Here is a 12,404-nt window from a genome sequence, read left to right on the forward strand (position 1 = left end):
ATGGATCGACATTTACAGAATGGGTACCAAGACCGAAATAGGGGAGGGTCATGCTTTTTCAATTTCAGTCAAATTTCTGCATTGCCATGCAATGCTTACAGGACAAACAGTTTGTAAAACTGCATGTCTGGTCTGTCCATAAAATGAGGGTAAACAGGAGACATATTCTCTGCTCTTCACTCTATGTTTTAATTGTTATTTGGGGTACAGGGGAGGGTCACTTGTTTAAGTTGTTTTAAGCGTTCAGTGAGGGTTTAGGTAAGAAATATTTTGCTGAAGGGAGGGCCATCCATTTTCATTGCAGAGATGTCAGATTTTCCCCATGTAACCCTTTATAATAAATAACATTCACTCCCTTCCATTAAAAAGAAACATATAAAGAGGTTTATTATATCCTGACTCACTTTCCAGCAGCGTACACCTCCGCTGTGTCAAACAGGTTGACCCCGCTCTCATACGCCATGGTCATCAGATGCTCGGCCACCTGGGAAAACACACAGAGGTCAGAGGTCAAAGATGTCACACACGCATCACACACACACACACACACACACACACACACACACACACACACACACACACACACACACACACACACACACACACACACACACACACACACACACACACACACACACACACACACACACACACACACACATCCTCATCTTCCTCATCCTCATCCTCATCATCACATATCGGGTGTGTAGGAACCAGAGGTTAGCAGCCAGGATTTACCCCACCTATCTAAGAACAGCAAAAAAGTTTTTGGTGAAAAACCCTCTTTATGTCTGAGCTCTGCTCCTCCTCTCAGTTCCACTCTCTGCCTTCTCTCTTCCAGGGTACTATAGATAGTGTTTCTAGTCTGGTTCTATAGTTGTCCCTCTAGAGAGCTGAGCTGTTCCTCTCTCTAGTGTGTTTCAGTGTGTCAATGCAGCAGGCTGAGGCAGTAGACTTCACAATGATTCACCCAGACTGAAGATCATACATCATCACGCTGAATTGTTCTCAGATTCAATTCCCTTTATTGCAATGGGGCTGTAAGTGAATTTGCTTAAATTTCCCTCTGCGGCGGTGTGTGAGCAAGGGTGTATCTGTCTCGTTGTGAGACTGGGAGTGTGAGTGTCTGTGTGTGTCTAACCTTCTCCCTATTTGAGTCGGAGAGGACTTTGGAGGCCTTGCTACTAACAGAGCTAAACCAATGTCCTCCCCCCTGCTGAGGATCTGTCTATCAACTCTCCTAAAATTATCTTTGCCACTGCGGCTAGAAATTAGGCAGGGATCCAAACCCTGGTGTGTGCATGCGTGCATGTGTACGTGCGCGTGCGCGCGTGTGTGTGTGTGTGTGTGTGTGTGTGTGTGTGTGTGTGTGTGCGACAGGATGAAAAGAGAGGAAGAAAGAGAGGAAAAGAACTGAAACACTGAATGGCTGGTGACAACAGTCTGTCAATCAAAAAGTAGTTGTGATGAAGGGAACTAGAGTAGGGACAATAGACTGTTAAATTAAAGGCTGATTGATGGATGACTGACAGAGAGAGAGAGAGAGAGAGAGAGAAAGAGAAAGTGACAGAGAGAGAAAGAGAGACAGAGAGAGACAAAGAGAGACAGAGAGAAAGAAGGAGAGAGAAAGAGGGAGTGGCAGAGAGAGAAAGAGACAAAGAGAGAGAGAGAGACAGAGAGAGAGAGACAAAGATAGAGAGAGAAAGAGAGAGAGAGACAGAGAGAGAGTGACAGAGAGAGAGAGAGACAGAGAGAGAGACAAAGAGAGAGAGAGAAAGAGAGAGAGAGACAGAGAGAGAGTGACAGAGAGAGAGAGAGAGAGAGAGAGAGAGAGTGACAGAGAGAGAGAGAGAGAGAGAGAGAGAAAGAGAGAGACAAAGAGAGAGAGAGACAAAGAGAGAGAGAGAGAGAGGGTCAGATTATGTAATTAGAAAAACACAATAGCCTTCTTAATTACTTCGATAACTGTCATCTCTCTCCCTCTCCCTCTCCCTCTTCCTCTGCCTCTCCCTCTCCCTCTCCCTCTTCCTCTGCCTCTCCCTCTGCATTATCATTAACAGCAGACTTGTACATTTCCTCAGTGAAAACAATGTACCGAGCAAATTTCAAATGGGCTTTTTACCAAATTACCGTACGACAGAGAACGTATTCACCCTGCACAACCTAACTGACAAACAAACAAACCAAAACAAATGCAGTCTTCTCATGCTTTGTTGATTTCAAAAAAAGCTTTTGACTCAATATGGCTTGAGGGTCTGCTATACAAATTGATGGAAAGTGGTGTTGGGGGAAAAACATACAACATTATAAAACCCATGTACACAAACAACAAGTGTGCGGTTAAAATATGCAAAAAACACATTTCTTTCCACAGGGCCATGGAGGGAGACAGGGACGCAGCTTAAGCCCCACCCTCTACATATATATCAACGAATTGGCGAGGGCACTAGAACAGTCTGCAGCACCCGGCCTCACCCTTCTAGAATCTGAAGTCAAATGTCTACTGTTTGTTGATGATCTGGTGCTTCTGTCACCAACCAAGGAGGGCCTACAGCAGCACATAGATATTCTGCACAGATTCTGTCAGACCTGGGCCCTGACAGAAAATCTCCGTAAGACAAAGATAATGGTGTTCCAATAAAGGTCCAGTCGCCAGGACCACGAATACAAATTCCATCTAGACACCTCGAGCACACAAAAAACTATACATACCTCAGCCTAAACAACAGCGCCATAGGTAACTTCCACAAAGCTGTGAACGATCTGAGAGACAAGGCATGAGGGGCCTTCTAGGCCATCAAAAGGAACATAACATTCGACATATCAATTATTATCTGGCTAAAAATACTTGAATCAGTTATAAAACCCATTGCCCTTCATGTTTGTGAGGTCTGGGGTCTGCTCACCAACCAATAATTCACAAAATGGGACAAACATCAAATTGAGACTGCATGCAGAATTCTGCAAAAAATATCCTCCGTGTACAACATAAAACACCAAATAATCAGAATTAGGCCGATACCCGATAATGATCAAAATCCAGAAAAGAGATGTTAAATTCTACAACCACCTAAAAGGAAGTGATTCCCAAACCTTCTGTAACAAAGCCATCGCCTACAGAGAGATGAACCTGGAGAAGAGTCCCCTAAGCAAGCTGGTCCTGGGGCTCTGTTCACAAACACAAACAGACTCCACAGAGTCCCCTGTTACACAATAGGTGCTGTGTGTGTTCATATACTGTGAAGGTGATGAGGTGTTGGTGCTGCTGTGAGACTCTCCTACTACACCACTCAAAACTATTTTAAATCACACAATTTTTGCCTGTGTTTGTGTGTTGTGTGTGTAATCTGTCCAACTCTTCTAAATATGTTACTCATTCAAAATGGCTGCCTGCATTTATTTATATTTTACCTTTTTTTTTAACTAGGCAAGCCTGTAGCCACTGTATATGTCAACCTGGGTATCTCTCAAACTACTAGCCTATTTTGATTATACATCTGACTACCTGACCCTACCATTCACTGCCCCATCTAGATGGAACCCAAACCACAGACAATATCAGTACCAATTAGGAAAATAATTAAAACCAACACACTAATGATCGAGACTCCCATACCTCTACCATAACCTCATCAAAACCAACACACTAATGATCAGAGACTCCCATACCTCTACCATAACCTCACTATATGACATTAGAAGAAAGACAAGCCATAGCCTAACTCCTAAACCTCAATCCCTAACCTCTAACCCTTAACCCCTAACAAGCCATAGCCAAATGAGGGAAAAATAAACACATAACCATAGAACCAGCAGACAAAGTCTCCAAGATAATAATCATGGATAACCAACAGACAAAGTCTCCAAGATAATAATCATGGATAACCAGCAGACAAAGTCTCCAAGATAATAATCATGGATAACCAACAGACAAAGTCTCCAAGTGTCACGCCCTGGCCTTAGTATTCTTTGTTTTCTTTATTATTTTAGTTAGGTCAGGGTGTGACATGGGGAATGTTTGTGTTTTGTCGTTTTGGGTGGTTATATGGTAAAGGGGGTGTTGGTTTTAGTGTATGAGTTTGTGTTGAGTGAATGTTTCTAGGTATGTCTATGGTTGAGTGAATGTTTCTAGGTATGTCTATGGTTGCCTGAGTGGTTCTCAATCAGAGACAGATGTCTTTCATTTGTCTCTGATTGGGAGCCATATTTAAGGCAGCCATGGGCATCATGCATTTGTGGGTAATTGTCTATGTCTAAGTGTTTAGTGTCAGCACTTATTTGTTAAGATAGCTTCACGTTCGTCAGTTTGTTGTTTTGTTTTGTTCATTTTTGTCTCTTTAATAAAAGGAGATGTATTTTTCACGCGCTGCGCCTTGGTCCTCTCTCTCTTATCAAGACGATCGTGACACCAAGATAATAATCATGGATAACCAACAGACAAAGTCTCCAAGATAATAATCATGGATAACCAGCAGACAAAGTCTCCAAGATAATAATCATCGATAACCAACAGACAAAGTCTCCAAGATAATAATCATGGATAACCAACAGACAAAGTCTCCAAGATAATAATCATGGATAACCAACAGACAAAGTCTCCAAGATAATAATCATGGATAACCAGCAGTACCTCTTTGAAGCCAACAAATAATAGCAGACCTCTATGGAAATAAATGCATTACACATACTGTAGACAAAAGGGAAAATATAGATGGACCAGACCCACCCAGAGACTCTTCTATCTCCTCTCTAAGATCCATCAAGCACCAGGTACCTGGACAGTCCCTTTTGAGGTCCCGAAAGGAAGACTGATTGTGTCAGACTGTGGGAGTGAGTCCTCACCAGCAGTTGAATTCATTGACTACTTCCTCAATCCCATCTCACAAAGGCACCCCAGCTACCTTAAGGACACATACCACTTCATAGAGTCCACACCATTCCAGTCCCAGCACATGCATACTTATTCGCCATAGACATAGACTCTCTATACACCAACATAGACATCTCATCAGTCTTGGCAGCTGTAGACTCTGGAGATATCCTGATCCAGAGAGATCATACTCACACCTACAGCTCTTACAACTCGGCTTTAAAAAATGATGATTTCACATTCAATTACCAACACAACCTCCAGATTGGTGGGACGGCGATGGGTAAGAAGTTCTCTCTGGCTAATGACATTTATATGGCAGACTGGGAGATGACAGCCTTGACTAAATGCCCGTTGAGACCCATGTTTTATAGATGATACCTGGATGATATCTTTAGGGTGTTGGAACATGATCTGGTACACTTTACAACATTCATTGACATTCTCAACAACCATCATCCCATCATAACAGTCAAATATGCCACCCTCCCTCATCAACACAATCAATTTATTGGACACAACAGTCTTTTTTCCATGTACTGACACACACATAGTCTCCCTACACACAAAACTATACTTCAAGGACAGAGACACACACATAGTCTCCCTAAACAGAAAACTATACTTCAAGGACAGAGACACACACATAGTCTCCCTACACACACAACTATACTTCAAGGACAGACACACACACATAGTCTCCCTACACAAAAAAATATATACTTCAAGGACAGACACACACACACACACCCTACTCCAAACATCCAGCTACCACCCCAAACATTATACATTCCCTGTCATCATACATTCCCTGGATGGGTTGATACTTGTCAAGTATCAACCCATCCCATTCCATAGACTGTGTCTATGGACATTTAACATTTAACCCTAACCTTAACCTCCATAACTCTCCCTGCAGAACCCTGGACCTGGCACTGAATCCTGACCTGGAACATCCCACACCTAATCTGAACCATTTCCCTAATCTGGGTCCGCACCCCTTCCCTGCCCTCCACCCAGACCCCCTGTCCCTATCCCCCACCCCTTCCCTGCCCTCCACCCAGACCCCCTGTCCCTATCCCCCACCCCTTTCCTGTCCTCCACCCAGACCCCCTGTCCCTATCCCCCACCCCTTTCCTGTCCTCCACCCAGACCCCCTGTCCATATCCCCCCACCCGTTCCTGTCCTCCACCCAGACCCCCTGTCCCTATCCCCCCACCCCTTTCCTGTCCTCCACCCAGACCCCCTGTCCATATCCCCCCACCCGTTCCTGTCCTCCACCCAGACCCCCTATCCATATCCCCCCACCCTTTCCTGTCCTCCACCCAGACCCCCTGTCCATATCCCCCCACCCGTTCCTGTCCTCCACCCAGACCCCCTATCCATATCCCCCCACCCGTTCCTGTCCTCCACCCAGACCCCCTATCCATATCCCCCCACCCGTTCCTGTCCTCCACCCAGACCCCCTATCCATATCCCCCCACCCGTTCCTGTCCTCCACCCAGACCCCCTGTCCATATTCCCCCACCCTTCCCTGTCCTCCACCCAGACCCCCTGTCCCTATCCCCCCACCCTTCCCTGTCCTCCACCCAGACCCCCTGTCCATATTCCCCCACCCTTCCCTGTCCTCCACCCAGACCTTAGTCTATGCCGTTCTGACTTTGCTCGTCCATTTATATATTCTTAATTCCATTCCTTTACTTAGATTTGTGTGTATTAGGTAGTTGTTGTGGAATTGTTAGATATTACTTGTTAGATATTACTGCACTGTCGGAGCTAGAAACACATTTCGCTACACCTGTAATAAGATCTGCTAAACAGGGTTTATGTGACCAATAAAATGTGATTTGATTTGATTATTCCTATAGACCTACCTCTAAACCACCTACTGAACAACAGCACTATAGACAACTCCAACATACTCAAAATCCACAAACCTCCAGTTCTACCCCATAACTCATGACTATTCATGAGCACAAACCTCCAGTTCTACCCCATAACTCATGACTATTCATGAGCACCACCATTCCAGTCCTATCCCATAACTCATGACTATTCATGAGCACCACCATTCCAGTCCTATCCCATAACTCATGACTATTCATGAGGACCACCATTCCAGTCCTATCCCACAACTCATGACTATTCATGAGCACCACCATTCCAGTCCTATCCCACAACTCATGACTATTCATGAGCACCACCATTCCAGTCCTATCCCATAACTAATGATTATTCATGAGCACCACCATTCCAGTCCTATCCTACAACTCATGACTATTCATGAGCACCACCATTCCAGTCCTATCCCACAACTCATGACTATTCATGAGCACCACCATTCCAGTCCTATCCCATAACTAATGATTATTCATGAGCACCACCATTCCAGTCCTATCCTACAACTCATGACTATTCATGAGCACCACCATTCCAGTCCTATCCTACAACTCATGACTATTCATGAGCACCACCATTCCAGTCCTATCCCATAACTCATGATTATTCATGAGCACCACCATTCCAGTCCTATCCTACAACTCATGACTATTCATGAGCACCACCATTCCAGTCCTATCCTACAACTCATGACTATTCATGAGCACCACCATTCCAGTCCTATCCCATAACTCATGATTATTCATGAGCACCACCATTCCAGTCCTATCCTACAACTCATGACTATTCATGAGCACCACCATTCCAGTCCTATCCCATAACTCATGATTATTCATGAGCACCACCATTCCAGTCCTATCCCACAACTCATGACTATTCACGAGCACCACCATTGACTCTAGCATAACACACTAAGTCACGACATAGAAACCAGCCACACCGTCAACACTTATTTCTTTGCAGCTCTTAATCCCTTAATCCCTTGGTGTGATCTTTCATTATTTACTATATTATTTGTTTATTCAATTATTTATATATTAATGCTTTTTCTTCTTCTTAATATATTTTCTAATTGTTTACCCTCAGAATGTAATCAATTCCTTGTCTTCCTCTCATCCTTGTCTTCCTCTCATCGTTGTCTTCCTCTCAACGTTGTCTTCATCTCATCGTTGTCTTCCTCTCATCGTTGTCTTCCTCTCATCGTTGTCTTCCTCTCATCGTTGTCTTCATCTCATCGTTGTCTTCCTCTCATCGTTGTCTTCCTCTCATCGTTGTCTTCCTCTCATCGTTGTCTTCATCTCAACGTTGTCTTCATCTCATCGTTGTCTTCCTTTCATCGTTGTCTTCCTCTCATCGTTGTCTTCCTCTCATCGTTGTCTTCCTCTCATCGTTGTCTTCCTCTCATCGTTGTCTTCATCTCATCGTTGTCTTCCTCTCATCGTTGTCTTCCTCTCATCGTTGTCTTCATCTCAACGTTGTCTTCATCTCATCGTTGTCTTCCTTTCATCGTTGTCTTCCTCTCATCGTTGTCTTCCTCTCATCGTTGTCTTCCTCTCATCGTTGTCTTCCTCTCATCGTTGTCTTCATCTCATCGTTGTCTTCCTCTCATCGTTGTCTTCCTCTCATCGTTGTCTTCCTCTCATCGTTGTCTTCATCTCAACGTTGTCTTCATCTCATCGTTGTCTTCCTCTCATCGTTGTCTTCCTCTCATCGTTGTCTTCCTCTCATCGTTGTCTTCCTCTCATCGTTGTCTTCATCTCAACGTTGTCTTCATCTCATCGTTGTCTTCCTTTCATCGTTGTCTTCCTCTCATCGTTGTCTTCCTCTCATCGTTGTCTTCCTCTCATCGTTGTCTTCCTCTCATCGTTGTCTTCATCTCATCGTTGTCTTCCTCTCATCGTTGTCTTCCTCTCATCGTTGTCTTCCTCTCATCGTTGTCTTCATCTCATCGTTGTCTTCCTCTCATCGTTGTCTTCCTCTCATCGTTGTCTTCATCTCATCGTTGTCAGGTGACCCCTCCGAGCTCTCGGCCTCCATTGATCTTTCAGGCCAATAACTGCCCAATGTTCCCTTACCCTCTTCAAACCGGACTGACTTGCAATATGCAGACAGAGCGAGAAGCTGCAATAGGCCCGTGCAACCCAAGGTTTGATACCAGCACAAACAGTATCCCTAACCCTAACCCTAAACCTAAACCTAAACCTAAACCTAAACCTAAACCTAACCCTAACCCTAAACCTCACCCTCACCCTAAACCTAAACCTAACCCTAAACCTCACCCTCACCCTAACACCCCCTGTCCTGTGACAGATAGAGCTAATCATCAGTTACAGGGGAGTGTGGGGTCTGAATACACAGAGGCCTCCCCTCCCTAGTCTATGGTGACACAATGCTGAGACACCATGTTATTTGTTTGTGTGTGTGTGTGTGTGTGTGTGTGTGTGTGTGTGTGTGTTTGTGTGTAATAGTGACAGGGATGGAGACGAGTGTAATTTTAATGTCGCCAGACGAGGGCAGGGGCCACGGCCCGATTGCATAAAACATCTTAAGGGTTTCCCTTAAAGAATAATGTTTTCTTAATTAGGCAGTTGTTTAAGGGTGTTGCATAGAGCCACTCAAACCTTAGGTCAGGGTCTAATTAAGCAATACGGCGCAAGGGGGTGTGGTATATGGCCAATATACCACAGCTAAGGGCTGTTCTTATGCACGACGCAAAGCAAAGGAGTGCCTGGGTACAGCCCTTAGCCCGTGGTATATTGGCCAATATACCACCAACCCCCGAGGTGCCTTATTGCTATTATAAACTGGTTACCAATGTAACTAGAGCTGTAAAAATACATGTTTTGTCATACACGTGGTATATGGCCTGATATACCACGACTGTCAGCCAAACAACATTCAGGGCTCGGGCCACCCAGTTTGAAGGCATAGAAGGTATAGAGAGTCTCTGGTTACTATGGAGATGGTGAATTAAGAAGAGAGCGTCCAGAGAGGACAAGGACGAGGGCAGAGGGATTGGATGGGGCTTTAGGTATGGCTTGTGGTTGTTGCTATGTTTATAGGGGTGAACAGGGTAGTTCTGAAGAGGCAGGGATTCTTTTGAACCCAATGGCATGGTGTGTGGATGGAGATTGTGATGATCGGGAGGGTAAGTACGTGCTTCGGATGGGTCCTAAGGCAGAGACAGCTGTGATTGTGTGTTAATGTGTCGTGTGGGTTTAGGGGCTGAGGGACAGACATGGACACTGGATGGGACCCAAGGCAGGGTTGACTGGACAAGGAGATGGGAGGAACAGGCAATGGGGACAGGGATGTTGTTGACTAAAAGCAAGCCTATGTATGTGTATGTGTGTATGTGTATGTGTATGTGTATGTGTATGTGTATGTGTATGTGTATGTGTGTGTGTGTGTGTGTGTGTGTGTGTGTGTGTGTGTGTGTGTGTGTGTGTGTGTGTGTGTGTGTGTGTGTGCGTGTATGGTGGGATGTCCCTTCTGCAGAAATGTCTGTATGGGTTTCCACAGCACGCATGTGTGTGTGACAGAAGGGTCAATGACCCAAACCCGGCTCAGTTAATCCCTACCATTGTGTCGCTGAGTTGTCACAATGCTTCAGCAAATGTACATTATCCCAGGGGTGCTGGAAGACACAATGTAAGTAACCTAATTTATGTCCCTCTAACTGCCCGGAATGCCTCTGCTGATCCCACAGCTGTTGTATGCAGTAATCATGTGCCTATGAACCAGATTTATACTGTTAGCACTGAGGAGGTGTGTCTTAGTAGGAAGTCCACTGTGTGCAGCTCACCCTGCACTAACATAAATAACATGAGCATGTATACTTCTGCTAAGCTTCCCAGTAAAGCAATGAAAACAGTCAAGCATCCCAGAAAAGTGTTTAAAAATAGCCCACGTTAACATATGTAGCTTAATGAAATCAATCATTTCTAGTAACAGATGACATTCTTATTCTGACAATCACTGAAACTCACTTAGATAATACCTTTGGTGATACAGTGGTAGCAATACATGGTTGTAACATTTACAGAAAATAAATGCCAAAGGTGGAGGTGTTGCTGTTTATATTCAGAACCACATTCCTGTAAAGATTAGAGAGGATCTCATGTTAAATAATGTTGAAGTAATATGTCTACAGGTTCATCTGCCTCCCCTAAAGCCCATTCTGGTGGGAAGCTGCTATAGACCACCAACTGCTAACAGTCAGTATCTGGATAATGTGTGAAATGCTTGATAATGTATGTGATATCAACGGAGAGGTATATTTTCTGGGTGATTTAAATATTGACTGGCTTTCATCAGGCTGCTCACTCAAGAGAAACTTCGAACTGTAACTACAGTTGTTACTCTTTTAAAAGTTGCGAGCTGCGGGATTTAGAGGTACCCAGCGTCACGGCTTCATTGCTCCAGACCACCACCAGGGGGAGTTAGAGGTACCCAGCGTCACGGCTTCATTGCTCCAGACCACCACCAGGGGGAGTTAGAGGTACCCAGCGTCACGGCTTCATTGCTACAGACCACCACCAGGGGGAGTTAGAGGTACCCAGCGTCACGGCTTCATTGCTCCAGACCACCACCAGGGGGACTTAGAGGTACCGAGTGACACGGCCTCATTGCTACAGACCACCACAAGGGGGAGTTAGAGGTACCAAGCGTCACGGCCTCATTGCTACAGACCACCACAAGGGGGACTTAGAGGTACCCAGCGACACGGCCTCATTGCTACAGACCACCACAAGGGGGAGTTAGAGGTACCCAGCGTCACCACTTCATTGCTCCAGACCACCACCAGGGGGAGTTAGAGGTACCCAGCGTCACGGCTTCATAGCTCAAGACCACCACAAGGGGGAGTTAGAGGTACCCAGCGTCACGGCTTCATAGCTACAGACCACCACCAGGGGGAGTTAGAGGTACCCAGCGTCACGGCTTCATTGCTCCAGACCACCACCAGGGGGAGTTAGAGGTACCCAGCGTCACGGCTTCATTGCTCCAGACCACCACCAGGGGGAGTTAGAGGTACCCAGCGTCACGGCTTCATAGCTCAAGACCACCACAAGGGGGAGTTAGAGGTACCCAGCGTCACGGCTTCATTGCTCCAGACCACCACCAGGGGGAGTTAGAGCACTCATTATGCATTTGGATCCCAAGGTTTTTATATGATCAATCATATCGAGTGGTTCCAATGACGAATTTGACGAGGGCCACCCGTCCCTGGTGACTTCAGTAAAGATGGCTGACAAAACATTACGGGGAAGCAAATGTATGTAGTTATAACATCATAACGAGTCAAGCAAAACATTTACAATTGAGAGGAATATGTTAGTTAATGTAGAGACAAACGATTGTGCTTATTTTTTTTACATAAAGTTCGCTAATTAGGAAGGTTTTTTTCAGCCATATCCAATAACAGGTGTATCAAACTCAGTCGTTATAGCAGGCAGGGAGCAGGTTTTGAACCCTCAACATTCTAGCCCGAAGTCCAGCATGCTATCGACTGTGTCCAAATGTATTAATGGGGGTTGGGGCCGATTGTGGCTAAAAACACTTTATCAATTTATCTTTAACGTGGAAAGGGGAAAAAGTATTATTATTCATATTTCACAAGCATAGCAGATAGATA

The 12,404-nt window shown here is 45.1% G+C and overlaps 1 protein-coding gene across 2 annotated transcripts in view; it reads right to left on the minus strand.

The window, feature by feature from the left end:
* Positions 1-12,404, minus strand: part of LOC139548349 (voltage-gated potassium channel subunit beta-1-like) — a 261,322-nt gene that overhangs the window by 28,054 nt on the left and 220,864 nt on the right. For both annotated transcript variants that reach the window (XM_071357980.1, XM_071357981.1), the window contains exon 4: positions 405-484. In XM_071357980.1, the coding sequence (XP_071214081.1) occupies positions 405-484 (80 nt within the window). The remainder of the gene's footprint in view (positions 1-404; positions 485-12,404) is intronic.

This window comes from Salvelinus alpinus, chromosome 21, assembly GCF_045679555.1.
Source record: "Salvelinus alpinus chromosome 21, SLU_Salpinus.1, whole genome shotgun sequence".
Lineage (NCBI taxonomy): Eukaryota > Metazoa > Chordata > Actinopteri > Salmoniformes > Salmonidae > Salvelinus > Salvelinus alpinus.